Source organism: Podarcis vaucheri (genome assembly GCF_965113315.1).
Source record: "Podarcis vaucheri genome assembly, chromosome: 8".
In the NCBI taxonomy this organism is placed as follows: Eukaryota; Metazoa; Chordata; class Lepidosauria; order Squamata; family Lacertidae; genus Podarcis; species Podarcis vaucheri.
Genome location: NC_138766.1, coordinates 54,246,072 through 54,266,480, shown reverse-complemented (window position 1 = coordinate 54,266,480; position 20,409 = coordinate 54,246,072). Strand labels below are relative to the sequence as shown.

At 40.1% G+C, this 20,409-nt stretch overlaps 1 protein-coding gene across 4 annotated transcripts in view; it reads right to left on the bottom strand.

The window, feature by feature from the left end:
• SNTG1 (syntrophin gamma 1) overlaps positions 1 to 20,409 on the bottom strand; it is a 229,955-nt gene that overhangs the window by 94,768 nt on the left and 114,778 nt on the right. For all 4 annotated transcript variants that reach the window (XR_014222181.1, XM_082233854.1, XM_082233853.1 and 1 more), the window contains 6 exons: positions 18,322 to 18,374; positions 14,867 to 15,001; positions 11,385 to 11,441; positions 7,799 to 7,856; positions 6,148 to 6,191; positions 5,995 to 6,036 (listed from right to left, as the gene is read on the bottom strand). Coding sequence is in view for 3 of the 4 variants with exons in the window: in XM_082233854.1 (XP_082089980.1) it covers positions 5,995 to 6,036; positions 6,148 to 6,191; positions 7,799 to 7,856; positions 11,385 to 11,441; positions 14,867 to 15,001; positions 18,322 to 18,348 (363 nt within the window). In the remaining variant the exon portion in view is untranslated. The remainder of the gene's footprint in view (positions 1 to 5,994; positions 6,037 to 6,147; positions 6,192 to 7,798; positions 7,857 to 11,384; positions 11,442 to 14,866; positions 15,002 to 18,321; positions 18,375 to 20,409) is intronic.

Below are 20,409 nucleotides of genomic sequence, written 5' to 3'. Positions count from 1 at the left end.
ACATAATACAAATATAAAATGTATATATTTATCTATGCTGGTGGTTAGTGTGCGGATATGTTACATTTCCAATATATTATCTAAGTCTGGCACACACAACAGATGGTGTTTGTATATACATAGATATTAATTCACTTATAACTTATCAGGGGTGTGTGATTCAGCTCATTCATGATTTGCCCAGATGCAGCTGAAACTTTAAAAATGTGGGATCCTTTTGGTTTGAGAGTAAAGTGGACCAGTAGTACCCTCCACCCCTCTCACCTTCTCTCTCTCCCCACCTCTCTCTGGGCTGGCTCTGCCTTATAGCTTTACAAGAGACACATGCTCCGGAGATATGAAATACCGTATTTTTTGCTCTATAAGACTCACTTTTTCCCTCCTAAAAAGTAAGGAGAAATGTGTGTGCGTCTTATGGAGCAAATGCAGGCTGCGCAGCTATCACAGAAGCCAGAACAGCAAGAGGGATTGCTGCTTTCACTGCGCAGCGATCCCTCTTGCTGTTCTGGCTTCTGAGATTCAGAATACTTTTTTTCTTGTTTTCCTCCTCCAAAAACTAGGTGCGTCCTGTGGTCTGGTGCATCTTATAGAGCGAAAAATACGGTAATTCATGCTTCTGAATACCAATTGCTGGGGATCCCAAGTCAGTAAGAGTGCTATTCTGCTCAGGTCCAGTTTTGTGCTTCTCATAGGCATCTGGTTAGCCACTGTGAGAAAAGGGTGATGGACTAGATGGGCTACTGGCCTGATCCAACATGCTCTGACCCAAGCAGCCCTCCAGTACTGCTAAGTGGCCCAAACAAAGGGCTTTTGGAAACAGGTTTTGAGAACTTAGCCAATGATTGAAGAAAGGCCAAACTTGTCCAAACCTATTTATTTTGCTCTTCTTATGCTATTTCTGTCTAATAGGAAGTCTCTCTGTGGGTATCAGTTTTCCACTCATATTTTACAAAAGAGACTAGCTAAAGTGGTTGGTTAAATGCTTCCTTGGAAAAGGTCTATTTTAGGACTCGGTATCCAAGATTGCTTGTCTCAAAAATAGGCCAGTGGCAGCAATTAAAGGCCAAACTAGGCACAATGATTTTCATTTTAGTACTTAGCAGCTCCTAAAGGACTGCCTTGCTAACTGGGGGGGGGGGGAGTGATACTCTGAGAGATGATCTTAACCATTTCCTTCCATGCTCCTTCTGCAATCTAAACCCCCTCAAAAAGTCAAACCCTGTTGTTATCTCCACAGGGAGGGAAAAAACCTTTACCAAAGTCTGTTAAATTGATGGCAGGGTAAAACTACATTGCACAATTTACAGGAGACAAGTCTCTTTTTTAAAAAAAAGAATATTAAAGATTGTTTCACTGAGTGAACATACCCTCCAACATTTCTCCTATGAAAATAAGGATGTCCCATTCTATAATAGTAATGTTACTATTTATACTCCACACATCTGATTGGATTGATCCAGCCTTCTGGGCAGATTACAACATATATAAAACATAATTAAACGTTGAACATTTTAAAAAATCTTCCTTATACATTTCCTTCAGACAGCTTGGGGGTTAGGTAACTCCATAGCCTCCAACATTTCTCCCATGAAAATAGGGACATCCTAAGAAAAGTGGGAAATTCCGGGATCGAATCAGAAACCAGGAAAGCTTCTCTAAACCAGGGACATCCCTGGAAAATAGGGACAATTGGAGGATCTGGGTGAAGGCAGCAGAAGACCACTTCCACAAAATTCAGCCTCATGGGCTTGAGACCAGTTAACTTAGTGTGTTACCTTGCCCCACAGAAGCCTATTTGAAGGCTTCCATTTGGGTGACTTCCACTTTTACAAGTGCCACACAGTGTCTGTTCCACATTTGCCAGAGGTTCCAAAGGGCAGCACCTGCACTTTGGAATGCGCTGCCTATTGACATTAGGCAGGCACCCTCAAAATTCTGTTTTAGACACCTGCTAATAACTTATTTCAGCAGGACCACCCAGATATATAATTTAGTTACCTATACCTGTTTTAAAAGTTTTAATGATTTTATCTTTGTATATTTGTGTGTGCGTGTGCATGTTTATATATAGATATACATACACACACTTGCTTTTATTTGTGATGGTTTTATGTATATTTGTTTTTAATTGGACACAGCTGTGTTTTATCTCCAGTTTCATTTGTGCACCACTTTCTTCTTGTTGTTTTCTCAAAAGGTTTATAAATCTTCTAAATAAATGGTAAAGCAAAAGAAACCCCAATGAAATCCTAATAATAATAATAACACAATTAGCTGACATCAAGTCTGATTTGGCCCTAAGAAACAGTCTTTGCCTATAAGCAGCGCTTTTTTTTCGAGAAAAAAATGTTTAGGGGTACTCTCATTTTCCTACTCATATTGAAACACTGCCCCTCAATGAGGCCAAACTTAGATTCACAAAATGTTTAGGGGCATGCATGCCCCTGCATACCCCCAGAAAAAAGCACTGCCTATAAGTAAATATACTGTGTAGATGTGGACTGAGGGTCCTCTCTAAAAGTTCCAAGGCATTAGAAGGTTTTTTAAAAAAATAAAAAAGAAGTCCACAAAACTTTGCATTTGATACTAATACAGCACATTAAAACACAGCATATTTTTGCATTGCCATCAATTTAACATACTTGGGGAAAGTTCATAATCTGTGAAGAACTGAAAACAACAGATTGTGAAGCACTCCAAACAACAGCACTTTCCATTTTAACATACACTCATTAGATATGGGCCAAAGCTCTCTTGGACAGGGAAATTAAGACAGAGAGGCAATGAGATGACCTGCCTTTGCATGCATCAAATATCTGTTTGCACCAGATTTATAATTAGGTTTTGTTTGTTTTTCTTTCATGCACTTTTCTTTGAACTCACAAACAGCAGAGCTCCGGGATAATACATGAAAGGGAGAAAAATGTGTTTGTTTCCCAGGAAGGAGGTGACTATGGCCATAGGCCAGCCTGTCCGTTGAGTCGCATGGTGCTTGTCTCAGGTACCAAGGAAGGTGGGAGTCGAGCAGTGACATGAACTCATTGTGGGAGGAAAGAAATTGTGGATCTGTATAACTTAAGAAAGATTTAAAACGTTGGTGTGTGTGTAATTCTATCCCTTCATGACTGAGCCACACAGCAAGATCTATCACGGCCTCTTTCAGCCCAAATACCGAAGATCTTTCTAACTGTAGATAATAACAAATGCATATGGGCCTTCTACAGAGAAATGATGGTTCTGCCACCACATCCTCTCCTTCTACCACCACTTTTAAAATTCCCAGCTTTAATATATAAACATAAATGACTAACTAGGGAAATGTTTTGCAACAATATTAGGGCAGCAGCTAGAAACAACTTATCTCCCCACTCCCCCAAGGCCAGGCCAGCCTGAGGAACCAGGTGCACAGGAAAGACAGATGGCCTGCTTCTATAGGAGGGTAAGGTGTGGTGGTCAGGCAACAGGAAAGGGGCCACAGGCAGTGGCTCATCAAGGAATGCCAAAGCAAGGATTCCCCATTGGGAACATGAGATGGGAAATGGAGAAATCCAACCCATTCAGTGCCTGGCCTAAACATACATCCAATCCCCCACAATTCACGAGACAGTTTATTCCATTTTCCCATTGTTTTCCTAACTGTTATTTTCTGCATTATATTTACGCTTTGACAAGACTTAGATCAAGTTTAGCACTCATTTCTGTGTTCTTTGCAAATGGTGTCCCAGAAGCCAATAACACTGAAATGAGCACTAAAATATATTCTGCTACACTTCCAAAAGTGTTTTTTCTTGTGTGTGTTGCAGGAAAGCTCAGTTTAACAGTTAAGGATATGTTGTGAGAATTGAATAAACTGTCGTGAATGCAGCCAGTGAAGAGCAAATGGGTCATTCAATGGATCCCAATTGATTTTGGGGTGAGCCTCTTTCTACTCACCTCTAAGCAGGCTGCTGCAATGTATACATACCAGATGTGAAACACTTGTGGCAAGCCAGAAGCAGCAAGTGATGGGAATCTGGGGCCAGTCACAGAGGTGAACAATCTGATGCCCACAGATTAGAGATGCCAGATGGGGGAGTGGGCATTTGGGCTGTGTAGGACATGAGCTCTGTAGCTCTGTAAGATAGAACAGGAATAGCTGCCTAGTTGAAGGCAGAAGAGAGAAGAAGAATAGCTCCGGGATCTGATAAGGACCACAGTGGAGGAGTGGAGGGCTCAATCATCATAATCTGTTTAGGATGTCCTGTTCCTTGAATATTGCCACAGTCCTTTTACTGAAGTGCCCCTCTCAATTTTCTAAAGACGTTTCTCAGTCCAGTCATTACTGATTCATTTATATCTGCTTTGTTTTGATTGTTGCAGGAGAAGAGTCATCTATAAAAGTATCGAGTCATGTATTACAGAGGGTTGGACTCCATGATCCTCAGGGTCCCTTCCAACTCTACCATTCTATGATTCTATGGCTGAAGGTTTGCAAACAAGTACCCACTTTACATCTCTGCCTATGGTTTTGGTTAAGCATTTGTCAGGTGCTAAAATATAAGCATGGCTGGCTGTGCAAATTATAACCGAAAAGAAATATTAATCCTAGAAAGCATAATCAGGTTAACAAGGGTGCCGGCATAATTTCACAAACATTTCATATCTTGCTTCATTGACTCTGAACACAAAACAATGACTTACTAGCATAGCTATATGGCACTGCACTCAAAAATACAACCAAACCTTTTCCTGAAGCCCCGATATCTCATTTTGCTCCCACAGAGAGATTTTCTGCATTAGCTTAACTACTGACTAAAGTAATCTGATCACTGCTGGAACACCAAGGCTCGAAGACACAGTAAATAAAAATCTTAGTTTTAGTATACAGAAGCCTAGCAAAGGATTAAGCTGCTTTTGCAAACAAATCAGACTCTGAAAGTTGATGAGCCATATATGAAATAAGCACAAAACTAAAAAGGAAGTACAGCTCCAAGAAATGGGATTAGGAAAATAACTTAATTCGTTATTGAACCTCATATAATGCAATATACAATTAAAAAGAAAAGAGTTTCTTTAGGAAATCAGTAGCTCCTTTACATTACTGTTTGATGCACAATTTTGTAAGAGTCTATAACTCTTCTTTTTAAAAGAGCTATAATTTCCTTGAATTTACATCTTCAAAGCATTCTTAAATCACTCAACTATGCAAGACATCTTATCTTTTAGAGCAGTGCTGGGGAACCTGTGGCGCTCCAGATGTGGCTAGACTACAACTCCCATCATCTCTGACTATTGGTCATGCTGGCTGGCGCTCATGGGAGTTGTAGACCAGAAACACTTCAATGACCACAGGTTCCCCAGACCAAACTTGAGTGAGAAACTATTCATGCAATTAGCAGTTGTGTGAACCACTTTGAAAAAGTAAACAGGATGTGTGAGGAAGCTCAGTCTAAACTGAGACCTTGTGGGGGGGAGGATATTTAACTCCTTACTCCATGCTACAGTCCCAATCCAGATTAGCCACACCCACACACAAATTTGCACTGGGGTAAGTGCTTCCACTGGCACCTCAACCATACTGAGCTGTTCACATTAAGGGGTTCCACTGTAGACATCTGTGCTCAATGTGTGGGTGCAGGCTGTTGGGGGGTGGGCCCAGTACCCTGACCCTCACTTCTCTATTTATACATGAGAGCTTTCCACACATCTGGTATGTACAGGGAGCGCTGCTTAACCAGACATAATAGTATTGCTTAAAGGAGGTACACACAGCACACCAGAAATAAAGGACCTACAAATCCTAAGAAAGCAGAGGCTCCCTTAGGCTGTAACACAACTGAGACCAGTAAACCATTTCTATGGTAAAGTTACAATATTCAAAGGTTAGATCATTTAGCAATCTTGGGATCATTGATTTACTTACAGAGCATAGCGATGAACACTGTGACAGAAGTGCAGCTATGCTGACTTTTATTAAGAACCGCAATGGTTTTTAGAAAAGGAGTATAAGCTCACCACTTCTTCATGCCTGCATTTTCTTACATTAATTCCATTAATCTGTTGAGTTTAAAAAAAAGAAAAGACAATTTTGAGCATTGGCTTCATTTAGGTTAGACTTCACATTATACTTGGGACTAAAACCTGGCAAAAGTGAATGGGTTTGCCTACCTGTAGAATTGCATCTCCTATGAACAGCAAGCCTGAGAGTTCCGCTAAAAAGAAAGAGAAAATAAAGAAAAGGTGTGCTTTTCATTTCAAGCTTTCCTCTATATTTTTCCATTAGCTGCATCAGTGGAGCAGGATGTGAGCAGGACAATGAGAAATAGGTGACAAAAGAAAACAAATCCATGACAGGTTTCATATTTCACATTTACAGAGATAATTAATATTTTCTGAAAGTATTATTGAGGAAATTTATTTCCCCTTTTGCATCTAGGACATGTTTCTAGTTTTGAACCCTGAAAATGTAAAGAACAGCTGCAGCTCTTGTTTCTAAATACAGTTATCAGGCTTAAAGGCTGCAGTGGATCTTGTGATCTGAGTGACATTTTGCAGGGATTCTGCTAGAGATTGACATATCTGTCTATTTCTTGACCCGGTCACTTTCCATCCAGTTTCTGTGCTTTAAAAAAAATCCGCCCAAAAGACATTTAAATATAAATCTCTGATCTCAAACTAAACATTTTAAATGCATTTTTTTTGGGGGGTGTTAGCTAAGAAGAGCATCACAACTCTCACAGAAGTGCAAACTCAGATGGACAGCTAGGTTCCAATTTGCACATTAGTCTGTGATGTGCATTCAGCCTCATAACTCTAGCCAAAGAAGGGAACTGCTATGGAATTTGCTCTTGCTGGCCACAGTCCACCTCCTCCTCAACCTTATGCACAACTTGACTGAAACCTAATTGGATACATATTAGTGCACCCTAGGCTTCTGGGGTGTTTTGTTGTGCAGATGGCGCTCCATGAAAACAGAAGCTTCTCATGCATTTTGGGAATGCTTGGCACACTGCATGCGCACCACAGCTACAATAATCTGTGCTGTACATATAAAACGGTTCAGGGACAATAATTAGGCTTGCATTGAAGAGGGTTTTAAAGCATGTGAGCCTAAAATTCACAAAGTAAATTCTATTTTACTTTAAATGTGCAAAGTGTGAGGAAGGGTTGCAGGCCCAGTGCTCCCCGCATCTGCCTTGTGTCTCCAGCATTTCCACATATGGCAGGGAGAGAACCCTGTCTGAAATCCTGGACGGCTGCTTCCTGTTACTGTAAACAATCAGGGGTGGAGGAAGGGGGGAGATGGGGGCAGTCAGCCCTGGGTGTCACCACTGACACCCGCGGGGCCTGCAGCGTGCCCGAGCCACGCATCTCTCCTGGGAATGGCGCGGTGGCTTGGGTGCCCACAGGCTCCCACTGCCCCAAATGGTCTGCCTGCCACCTCCTCCACAGCTGTAGGGCAACTGAGTGGGAGGAGGCTGGCAGACGCCTCAGAGGCCCCACGGGGCGTCCTGCCCTGGCTCGCCATGCCCCTGTGAGTGGCTCGCCACGCCCCTGGGCGCAGGGTACACATGCTGCCCCAGGCGCCCAATCGGCTTGCTCTGCCACTGTAATCAATACCAAACTAGATGAACCAATGGATTTAACCCAGCATGAAGCAGCTTCATATGTTCCTTAAAAATATCCTGCCATGCACATTTATGGCCCAGATTTCAATTTTTTTCTTAACTATTCAGTTATTCCTCCCCAGTCTGAAATGTATAAACCTGGTGAGGCTTTGCTGGATCCCCTGAGCAAATAGCCTGGCACAGATACTTACCTCGTTGTTCTTTTGAAATTTTGGAAACAACCACTGGAATATTATGCTCCGCTCCGCCCTATGAGATGAAAATAACCACATTTTACTGAGCCTGTTGTCAGTTTATAAATATTATTACATTTCTTTGAAGTTTTTTACTTCATTTTAAGTTTGTTTTATTCAAAGGGGTAAAGACTTTCTGTTTCACAATTCTGTTTAATAATAGGCATATGAATGCAATCAGCTCCATTGTTAGGGAGGGGGGGAAAGTCTGTTGGAAGCATCAGCAGACCGGGGTGTGAACGGAACAATGTGGAACTGTTGACAAAAGAAAGCAAGCTCACTGCAGGTTCCCCCAGATTCTCCAGAGATTACCATATGGAGCCCACTTTATAATAAGAAAAATAGGCCCAGTTCTGAAACAGTAGCCATGCTGTGATCATTTTGTCGTGCTGACAAGGAACAGATAAACAAAGCCATACAATAGAAAGCAAGAGTATTGGACATTTGATTAAAATGAATGTGAAGGTTTTCTTTGCTGCTTTCCATTTTCTTTTTCTCATTGTAACATAGCACAAAAAGTCAGTAGGAAAATGAATAAGAAATAAGAGATGAAAAGGAGAATTCTAAGAAAAGCAACAGGTTGTCCTTAAAAGCGGGGGAGGAATGGAAGTGGAAATCAAAATAAGCTGCTCAGTTTCTGTGCTGGGTTTTTTATATAGAAAAATAAACAGAATAAAAAAAACTCACAAACTCTTCAACTAAATATGATTAAGCATAGTTTTGGTCCTTATGCTTTCTTATCCTAGAAGCAATTCTGAAACATCAATGTTAATGTCAGATTTCATATTCTTCAAACAATGCCTTTATATTTTTAGACTTTCCAGACTTTGACAGTATAAATTGGATTATTGCAGAAAGATTCAAATCTCTAGCCTTGTTCACCTTTTTCAAACCAAGGTTGCACTGTTCAATTCACACAATGACTTCATCAAGCAACTCTTACAACCCTGAGTGACATCAAGTGCAGCAAATGATAGTTGGTTCATATTGGCACACCAATACAAGTCACCAACATTCATAAGGCAATAGATACTGTTTTGGCAATAATCTTTGGTTGCAGACTCTGTTGGACAGAAAGTTAACTACCCTTGAACTAGTTTTCACCTAACTGGTAGAGCATCGTTAACTATATGTTTGGGGTGAGGAGGGTGGGGTGCAGATACTCTCCCTTCACAGAGCAAAGCTTAGTAGTTGGGACTTCATGCACACAGAGAAATGAGAACACAGATTAGTGGAAAGTCCAAAGCAATGGCCAGTCAGCAACTTTGGGAGGAGAAATACAAGGAATACTAGGAACTGACAGTAGCATAGTAGAAGCTATTGTGGTGATTTTGAAGCTGGTCAGGAAGTCAGAGTTAGTTGTTGGACGCAGTGAGTATTTAAGCAGGGGTGAATCTGGGCTTTATTTCACCCAGGTTAAAGACCCAATTTAGCACACACACCCATGCATATTTGCGCATATATACACACAGGTGGGGAGCCTCAATAGAGCCCCTCTGGAGGCTTCACCCGGGGCAAAAAACCTGGCAAGCCTCTCCCCCTCCCTTAGCTGCAGCTCTGGTGTATGGAAAGGTTTGGAGTCCCATAAACGAGTTAGCCTGATCCAAGCCCACCTCTCTATCCCTTAAGTTTGGGATGGGGACAGATGTTGCTGAACTACAACTCCCATAATCCTTGATCAGGTGGAAGGGAGTTCAACAGCATCTGGAGGTCCATCCTGATCCTGTGAGTGAGGAGACCATGAGGAATTGGGCAAAAGCATAAAAATGAAATGCAGATATTGAGAGGTTTGTGGGGATTTTCCTACAGCATGAGGGATGTAACTTGTAAATGCTGAGTTGATATGGGAAAATGAACAAGGAGAGAAAGAGAACTGCTAATGAAACAGAAGGGCATCAGAAAAAAAGATCAGGACTCTTAGCTTCTATTTCCGCTTTGACTAGCTACTAAGAACACAGGAAAGGGTCAAAAAGTAGGTCTCTGGAAGCTAATAGTGTAGTAATGACAATCCCTGCCCCCTTTTTTAGGATATAGTGATATTTTTAGGCTTGCTGAGTATTAGTACCAGGTTATGCATTTGGTTTTTTTTATAACCACAGTCAACATCTTTTGAAGTGCACGAATGGACCAACATAGATTTTGAGAAAGTAGAAATTGACCCTAAATTCCTACTGTCATTTCATGTGAATTCCTTCTGTTCTCCTATATCTGGTATGTATGTCATTACGTCTGTTGTTAGCTCTTTTTAAAATACAGCCAAGGATTCTGTTTCAGAACCCCAATTAAAAGCATGAACAGTAATTTGAGGCAATTAATATTATGATGGTAGACTGAGCAAGCTATCTGAAATTAACTGAATGTATGAAAGGCGAATACAATTTTTGGATTTTGTCCAGAGTAATAATTTTCTTATGCTTATAAACCAGCGGAAATCTGTATTGCAAAAAAGAAGAAGTTAATTGTCTTCCAGTCCCTAGCATTCTGAACTTTCTTCAGCATCATCATAAATTATATAGTAGCTTTAAAAAAGAAAAAAAAATCTACCAGTGTTCCAATGTTTAAATTCTTAGTTCAGGCACGCTTACACAACTTACTCTCTTTTCTGTTTCTAGACATGAAAAAAATAACAGCATGTAATGACTTTAAACAACAACAAAAAATCTTGTTCCCATTTTCATTCTTATGGGATTTTAGCCATAGTGCACTAATTAGCATTTGGTTTAATTAGGTAGTTCTGCTAAAATAAACACACCAGACTCATTTTAAGAACTGGAAAGTTTTTGTTTTTTTCAACTTCCTACTCAATGAGAATGCAAGAGAACTACATTTTATTTTCCCCGCAAATCATATTTCATAAGTTCATTTTTGAAAAACATATACCAATGTTGTTTTGCATTCATAGATAACAGCTAAGATTTCTGTACTAAAGAGATTTTTTTAAAAGCTCTGTTCAAAAGAGATTTGTTGCTTTATATGGTGTTTCAGAGCTATAATGTACCATTTAAAATTATCTCCCTTTTTATGTTTCCTAAGCTTTTCTAAGGTAGATATTTGGAGGGGGGAGAGAGAGAAACCAATCCTCATGTGGATTAATCATTCCATCTGTAATACAATGAATACAGTGGAGAAATAGGACTATTTTCAATCTTATTAGCAAGCAACTATGAAATTAATAAATAGTTTATGGGAACTCACTGGCTATTTAGTGAGCCTGTCATTGTGTTCATTAACAAGTAATTAAAATTAACAGACCACTGAACAAAAGACAAGACTACATAGATGAAATATACTTTTAAAATATATACCAAACCTTATAAGTACAAATGAATCTTAATGGGATATTGCCTCTATTGTTCCTCCATTAACTATGGGGGAAATTTTTTCAACTAATTATCTATTGTAAAGATCAGCCAATACAGACCTTTCATTGAAATTGCAGGTAATAATACAATCAAGCACCTTTTGATCTCATTAAATGCATTATTCACAAGCCAAATGGCATTTCTGATTGAACATAGGAAACAGTTGGGGAAATGCCACCTACCTTTATACTTAATCCAAATCCTCCTACGGCTTGTCTTCTAATTGTTACAGTCCTTTCCTGAAAGAGTAAGCCAAGTTCAGTTCTATTCAGATTTAATATTTCTTATGAAAATAGGCTTGCACACTATATCTTCATTTTGGAGTTTTGAATTTCAACATTAAAAAATAAGGAACTGCTCTTTCTGTTTTTTTTCTAATCGTAAAGTGACAAATTAGTTACATAAAACAAATGCCAAAGAGTTGCCACATGCAAACACTTAGTGCTAGGCAATTCTTCTAAAATATATGTCCAGGTATCCAATATAACACAGAGATAAACCTGCAGTCACTTTTCAATAGCATATAGGAGTATTTTCAGAAATGAGCCCCTCATATGTTCCCATGAAGCGGGGTGAAAATGCATCCTTATTTATCTAGTGGTGCCTGCTATTATACACCATAGGGGATCACAATAATAACCAGACCATTTGCATGCAGAAAAAATACACAATACAATACTAATACCTCAGCTGTATCACCAGAACACTGAAACAATCCTGACACATGTACAGTGGGGGCTAATCCACTGGAGCTGCTGGATCACAGCCCTCCCACTGAAAATAGGAACAGATGTGTAGCTGAAAACAACACATGGATTCAAAAAGTATACCTAAATTTCTAAACAAGAAAATCATACTTTGATCCTCTTACATGGAAGTTCTTTCCCTGTTCACTGATGATTAATATCTTTTGGGGAGTGTGGTTTTTTTAAAGAAAGAAGGTATAATGGCACTCTGCACACGTGAAATGGCACACTTTCCTAAATATGTGCTGTGCAAGTCCTACCGTGATGAAAACAGCAAGTTTAGAAAGTGCAGCCCTACCAAGTCAAAATGTCAGCAGCTGCCACTGTGTGCAGCACAAACACTACCCACAATTACACCGAACGTTTCCTGACCTAAAATGAATATTGAGTCATGGACACACTGACAAATGGCAGTGGGTTAACTCCATCTCAAAAGCATCCCTGAGTGGCCCATTTTACTCTCTCCATATGTGTAGATGGGTGTCAGTTATTCCCATGAAAGGAACGGAAAATACTACATTTGGAGATGCTGTACGGTTAGGATAATTGTGTTAGATATAGTGTCAACAAAAAGTCTCTGGCCTTCTCGGCCTTTTGGCTAAGATCAAGTGCAAAAAGTCTCTGATCAGACTCATGTAGAAAGAAACCGTCTTCACCACAAGAAATAAGTTTTAAAGCTTTACTTGTGGTGAAGAGGGTTTCTTTCTACACGAGTCTGATCAGATACTTTTCACTGACACTATACCTAACACTTGGTGTTTAAACATTTAGTTACAAAACAGTAACTCTTGCAGAACAACAAAATGCTACATTGCATATTAGTAATGAGTTCCCATCTTTTAAAGTCCAGTAAGTTCCTTCCCTGGATCCCACAGTAAGTCCATGCTGCTTAAAAGCAAAGGTTGTGTCTCTCTCTGCTATAACACACAGAGAGACACCACTCAAAAAACAACAGAGCAAACTGTTTCCCTGCACATAGCACCAAACACAGAGAAGCTCAGGGTACGAGTTAGGAAAAATACCTCATAAACCAGTCACAAGACTCAGCCTGCCCCACCCTAGAGTGTAAAACCACCAGTCCTCTGCAATGGGCAGTCCAACGTATTCAAACACATATAACGTTTTATCTACATTAAACTCATAACTTCAACAAATTGCTCCCAGTACCGTGTGGTCTAACCTTCAGTGAAATTGATCCTTCAAGAGCAAGGGCTCACAATACATGTCTGGGAGGCAGTTATCCAATAAATGTGGGAGAAGCAAAGTTCAGCTAAAAGGGTAGAAATGTGTAGTGCTAGAACAATTGTTCCATCAGTGCAAGCATTTCTGCTCGCCAAATGGAACAACCTCCCCTCTTCTGCCACCAGGTTAGATGTGGGGAGGCACAGAAAGTGCAGAGGAGGAGGAGGAGGAGGAAAGCCCCATTGCAGTAGTAGGAGTCCTGGCACCGGCTTCCGCTAGCACACACCACGTTGGTTGAATCTAATCACTAGACAATTATTCAAATAGCATACAGCAGAAATAGACAATACTTTGAACAAAGAGTCTTTTGGAATGAGCCTAGTCATTTATAATCTCATCTCAGTTCCTGAGGAAATAAAGAAAAGGGCTCAAAAGTGTCAACTGTGACAATTGTTCTAGCAGGAAAAGTAAATCCCATCTTCACATCGATATGTTATCTAATGGGTTGTGCATTTAATCTTCAGATAACATGCAGCCAGGCTAACCAAGCGGAGCACATCATTCGTTACCTTCTAAAACAATATTCTGGAAATGTAGGCTGTAACACTGTACGGGAAATTAAAAATATCATGCATTTATGCCAAGGCAATATTTAAATGTCATCTAGATATAAGTAATAGGTGTTCTGACATATTAAGGAAATGCAAATGGGAATGATAAATCCATGTTAAAAAACACAAAAACTGGATATGATCTGGTAGAATTGCAGGGATATGGTTTGATGATCTTAAGCAACTCTTAAATTCTCTTTGGGTAGAGCCAATGGGTAACTCAGCATCAACATAAAGTTAGATACTGGATCAGAAAGAACAGCTTCTGAATACCAGTGACTAGGGAACAACAGTGGGAAAAGGCTATTCTCTCATGTCTAGCTTGTGGACTTCCAAAGGGCATCTGGTTGGCCCCTGTGGGAAACAGGATGCTAGATTAGACAAGTCTTTGGTCAGATCAAGCAAAGCTCTTTTTATATCTCCATAACACTCTGCTCTTGGCTTTAGAGTTCTTAAGCAACCTTAATACTTGATTATTGCAATGCGCTCTACATAGGGATACCTTTGAGCCTGGTGCAGAGGCTCCAGCATGAGCAAAATGTTGTGACTAGACTGTTGATGAGGACAGAACTATTATCAGCACATAACTCCAGAGCTCAAAAGCTTGCACTGAGTGCCTGGACACTACCAGCCCAGGTTCAAGGTTGTTGTATTAATTTACAAGGTCCCTAAGAACTTGGATCCTTTATATCCCTGCCCAATCATGGAGTCTTAGGGGGAGACTCATGGCCACTGTAAGGTTTTTGTTTTTGTTTTGTCTCAGGAGTCCTGGGTTTAACCTGAGACCAACATAGCACCTAGTAAAGTTAAATCCCATTAAGTAAGCTATCTCATCCCACTTGAATCATGACTGTGAATTATATTAATTGAAGGCTTCTTAGGACCATTCACTGCAGTGATCTCCTGAACGCTGCTCATATTATTTACACTGTACCACCAAAACAACACCAAGAAGTACCATACCATAGCATTTCATGACTTCAACCTAGACTTGATTGCATCATTTAAAAAATTTGCAACTTTTCTTCATTTCAACACCCTCCAATGGAAGGCAAAAGGGAGTGGGGAAAGCTCAACATACACAATGTTTTCATTTTGAAAACTGCTGAAGAAAATGATACTTACACCAGAATAGAAAGGTTCGCCAGACACACAGATCACGTCTTGCTCTTGAATCGTCAAAATATCTTTGGCTAAGTGCAGCCGCACTTTGAAAGGCTCCTGGTTACCATCCTGCAGCAAACAAATCCCTGTCTTTGTCTTCAAAGGATGAACAGAGAAAAGGGTTTCCTTAGTTTCCAAGCTGCACGCTGATTGTTCATGTTAGAGGATCAAAAGGATACTTTTTCTCTGATAGTCTTTTGGAAAAGCTTTAACAGAGGCCAGCATATTCCAAAATATCTCTGGAAGTGTCTATGGTTATTAGTTGCAAATAGATATATTGAGACAATGACATTACAAAACTGATTACTAGCAACATGTCTGGATTGTGGAGATTGATCCACTTAATAACACATATTTGCATATCTGTGCTCAGTATGGATATGTCAACAAATGCTGCAAGCAAAAATCCCCCTTCACAATATCAAGACACTTATTTCAGTATCCAGTGTCACAACGCATATGGGACTGAACCTTACACATTGCTTAATGGAAGGTGTCACCCCGGCAAGCCTGTGTGAAGCTTACAGCCTCTGATTAATCCTAATTAGGATTACTCATGAGCCAGGAGCTTAACTAGGATCACAGTAGAGCACTGAAACACCATGAAGGATTCCAATCATCCTGCTTTATGGTTATAATCCAATAGCTCCTCTATGCACAAAAGCAAATCCATTCCAAGTGCTTTTGAGATCATGGCTTGTATCTGCAGACTGGTTAACTAAAGGATGTCTAAATCCAGCTGGTCAGCTTGAACTAAAAAAATGGCAAGAGGTGTACTGTGACAATCTGAAATGGATGATGTCTAATGTCCCTAAAGACTACCTTTTAATGTCCAGACATTATGTCCCTTCTGTTCATATCTTTTTCCTGTTTGAGATGAGTAATGGGTAATTATTACATGGGCACATTTCTTCCTTGTGTGGCAGTTTATATGCAGTTTAGACAGTGGTAGCGTATCCATTTGATACCCTGCAAAGATCTCTGGTTTCAGTTATTTTCCTTCTCAGTATATCTTTGCGCCTAATATCCATTCATACTTTCCAAACCCAGGGGAATAGCTAGGGTTGGCCAGGATGCAGGCTGAGGGGGAGGCACAAACATTGCATCTCTCTTGGCACTGCTTCCCCTGCTTGCCCTGAAAGCGGCCTTTCAGCTGATGTGGTGACTGAGAAATGTCAGGCAAGACTCTTAATTTACCACAACAAAGTCGCTTTTCCCTGGTTCCTTTCCAGCCTTGACCAATTACATTTGAATGTGTTGCCTCTGTGAATCCTGTCACCTGAGGCTGTCACCTCATTGTGCCTCATGGGTGTACCAGCCCTGCCAATTATTATTATTATTATTATTATTATTATTATTATTATTATTATTATTATTTCTACCCCCGCCCATCCGGCTGGGTCTCCCCAGTCACTCTGGGCAGCTAGGTGAATTTCCATCGTTCGAACAGACCCTTTGCTCTGTTAATGGAGCTCAAGCAGAAGAACTGGGTAGCAGACAAAATCCAAATGAGTTATCCTAAAAAAGTTGTTTCTTTGCATTTTGGCTTCCTGACTTGTGGAATAAGAACATCTTCTCTGCTTAAAATCACAGGCGTGGGGAAGTAGGGAATAAAGGGAAAGGTGGGAGAACCTTGCTAATAACCACATTTAATTCTATTGTTATAACTTCTTTCAGCCAAGCAAGGTTGGAGAGTGAGCAACAACACACCTATTGATTCATACCTAGGAGTGTCCCAATAGCTCCCAATTAATTTGAGGGTTGCCTGAGATTTTTATTTTTTATTTTTTTAAAGAAATGCTGAATTGTTTATACAGTCATTTTGCTTTACTTGACTGCACACTTCTGACTTGGCTGATTACTCTATAAAATCTCTTGAGAAATTTTATAAAGAGAGCTTAGGGCAAGAATTAAGCGGCATGTAACTATACAGTAGACATAATTAAACATCACAACGAAATTAAAATAGAAGCCGGCATTGTAATGCACATGGGCAGAGTTTATTCACAGTTTGAGTAAAGAAGTCAAGCATGAAAAAAGCAAACCATTTACGGCAATGGACTGACTGATAGCACATGAGCAGAATAACCTAATTTACATGGAAAACTTAAAATGTAATAAGGCCCTGGTAGTCTTTGCCTTTTAGAAGCTACAGATGTACAATACATCTTTAGATGATATCTTCATTTAAATACCATCCTTTCCTATGCCAATGCAGCGCTGATACACAAAAATAGGGCATTCTTTAGCACCAGAAGAAGTTTAAATTATTTCAGATTTCATAAAGCCAAGCAAATATATGCTGCCCTGAAATACACTCTGTGTAATGTTTTGATGTTGTATTTTATTTTCACAGATCAAGGTTTACTTCTCCCCCCCATCTTCTGAGGTTGCAGGCTAATTCAAATCAATTTGAAACCTCTGTTTTCACACACACCTCCCTACCTGCCACTTGGCCTTATTGCCCTTCTAAGAACTGCATGGAAGGGAGAACTTAGACAACCACACATTGTTCTTGTCATAGCACTGCAATGATGGGGAAAGCTGCATTTCCATTGCCCAGTACTTTTCCGCCAACAGAGGAAAGCAACTTATTCTGCTCCTGTGCTATATATCCCCAGTTTTATACACTCAAGAATTGTGCTCCATTTTCTTCTGTTCCCTGAGCAGCACTATCGTAGAATTGTAAGGATGGAAGGGTCAACTAATCCAATTCCCTTCAATGCAAGAATAACTGTACTTATTGTATTATTGCATAATTTCCTTTGAGATAAGTCCACTCAAATTGCAGTGGGTTAGTTATAACTATTTCATTGTTTATGTGGGGTTTTGGGGGTGTTAGGGGAAGGTAGGACCTCTGGTGGGGGACACGTCGTGCTTATTCTGGAGTGCTTTGTGCACCTTTGGTTCCCTGCCCCCCCCCTGCACAGCACTCAGCTCTTAGAAGCTATCAGCAGCCACAACTCAGGAATGGCTTTCACTGGCTAGCTAAACCAGGTGAGGGTAGCTGGTGGGTCTCAAACCCTTGGTGAGTTAGGGTCTTCCATTGCATGAGAAGACAGGCTCTGGCAGATTGAGTGGATGAAACCAATAGTGGGTCCAATGGCCAAGAAGATGGTTCTGCACAGGATGGAGAGGTAAGGGAGGGGCAGATGGAGCTTGTCAACCTGGGAAGGTAGCCCATCTAGGAGTAGGAAAACTCTTATCCTAAATCTCTGCTGCCTTTTCTTCAGGAGAAGAAAAGTATAGGGAGTAAATTCTTCCCAAATCCGGAGTGGGGTCCGTAAAATGGTTGGAATAACTCCCTCTGCCCTGTGAGACTTACTGGAAAATACAGTTTAGCCTTGCTTGTAACAGCTCATATCACATTTATCATCAAAATAAAACACTATAATTGTGTCTGTATTTGGCATTACCTCTTCACATGTAGTCCTGAAATCCATGTGCTATGGCACCAAGAGATATTTGTCTAAAAATAGAGGGAAAGATTTTATTAAAACTAAGACTTATTGGCCAGTAAACATTAAAACAAATTGTATAAATTAAGCAGACACACTGGATTACAGAGATGCTGTCAAGAGCAGGAATTATAAATTCTTAGAAGAGTATCAATTAGTTGAGGCAGGAGTGGAGAATCCATGGCCCTCTGGATATTTCTGCACATCATCTTTCATCACCCACCCACTCTGCCAGCTTTGCCAAAAGTCAGAGAGAGTTGCAAAGCTTTGAAGAAATAAGCAAGACAGTTTCATTATATATGATTGAAGGTAAATTTGTTTCCATGTATCTCTCAACACACCAGTCATTTAAAATTACTGTACTTTTCACCAGCAGCGACACTGTAGTTCATAATTCCTTGGTTCTGAATATGATCCTCACCGACTCATACAGCTTGCCTTCAAAAACTTGAGTGTTTGGATATGTGAATGAAAGAAAGAGGGATTTTTCCCCCTTAGGGTTTTTTTGTGGGGGGAGGGGAGGGGAGGTTCTTTATTTTTTTCCAGTAGAAAAATTGGAAATTGGGGGGAAATTGTGGGAGGCGGGAAATATTGCCCACTATTTTATATTTTAGAAAAATAAGAAAAGGCATAATTTTAAAATATTTGCATTAGCTGCACTTTACTTCCGCAATGGAGTTTATAATAAGTAATAGTATGTAAAATAATCTACAGGTCATAACAATCACCCTGTACCTTAGACTAGTAGTACTCAAATCCTATTTTGTAAGATCAAAGGTGGGCGTTTTGTGTTTTTTAAGATTTGAAACAATTTGACGAGTCTCTGGGACCCTCAAGGTGCCCTTTTTATTTCACATTCGTGATAAACGGTGCTCGTGATACTGGTGCGCAGTCACATGTGACCCTACTTTCATTACTTTTTGCACCTGCCCAAATTGTGGGGAGGTGCACTGCTTCACACAGGCACCAGGCTCCACCCAACTTGGCAGGAGTGCTTGCGTGCAATGCCATGTGGTGGGAGGAGGCCACAGAGTGGTCCAGGGTGCTTTCCATATAGTGAAACCATCTTTAAAAGTTACTTTTAGGATTGAAATAAAGGGTTCTATGAATATAACTTGATTCCAACCTGATTTCAGTTTGAGGTACAGTGGTACCTTGGTACTTGAACGGCTTGGCTCCCGAACAAATCTGCTCCCGAACGCTGCAAACCCGGAAGTAAGTGTTCTGGCTTGCGAACGTTTTGCGGAAGCTGAATGTCCGACGCAGCTTCCGATTGAGTGCAGAAAGCTCCTGCAGCCAATCGGAAGTTGCGCCTTGCTTTTCAAATGGTTTTGGGAGTCGAACGGACTCCCAAAATGGATTAGGTTAGAAAGCCAAGGTACCCCTGTAGTTTAGGACGATGTTCACAGCAGATAGTGGAGCAGGAAAGTATAATTTGTTTTGGAAAGGGGTTAGCAGTTCCAAACCAAGACTTAATTAACTAATCTCACTCTCTTCCTACTGACAAGAACTCAAAAGTTCAAAAGTAGCAAGCTCATTTAGCTTATCTCAGATGGCATATGCAAACAAAACAACACATGATGGGCAGCTTGGCAATAAAACCTGAAATCCCCTTGGTACAGCAAGCATTTATTCAATACTGCAAAAATATTTTTGAATGCTTGATTAAAGTGTTCTTGTTCTACAGGGAAATCAATAACCGTACTCTAATAGAAGGGCAACAGGAGCTCTTAGAGACAAAGCTATTCTACCTCATTTAAAGTAACACAGAGATCAGATCAGCTGCCTTCTGTGTTTCTATAAGGCCATTTCCCTATGGCTTAGAAACTACATTTTAAAAAAATAAATCATTGAAAATACTTTTATTATATTTATAAGACAGTGAACAACAGGAAAGAGGAAATGGCTATTACATATAATTTAGTTATGCACAATTGTTTTCAAATTCTACTGCTTTTATTGGTGCATTACTACTAATAATAACTTACAAGATATTTTGATTAAGTGGTTTATAAAAATAAATTTCATGTTTTAATAAGTCATGTG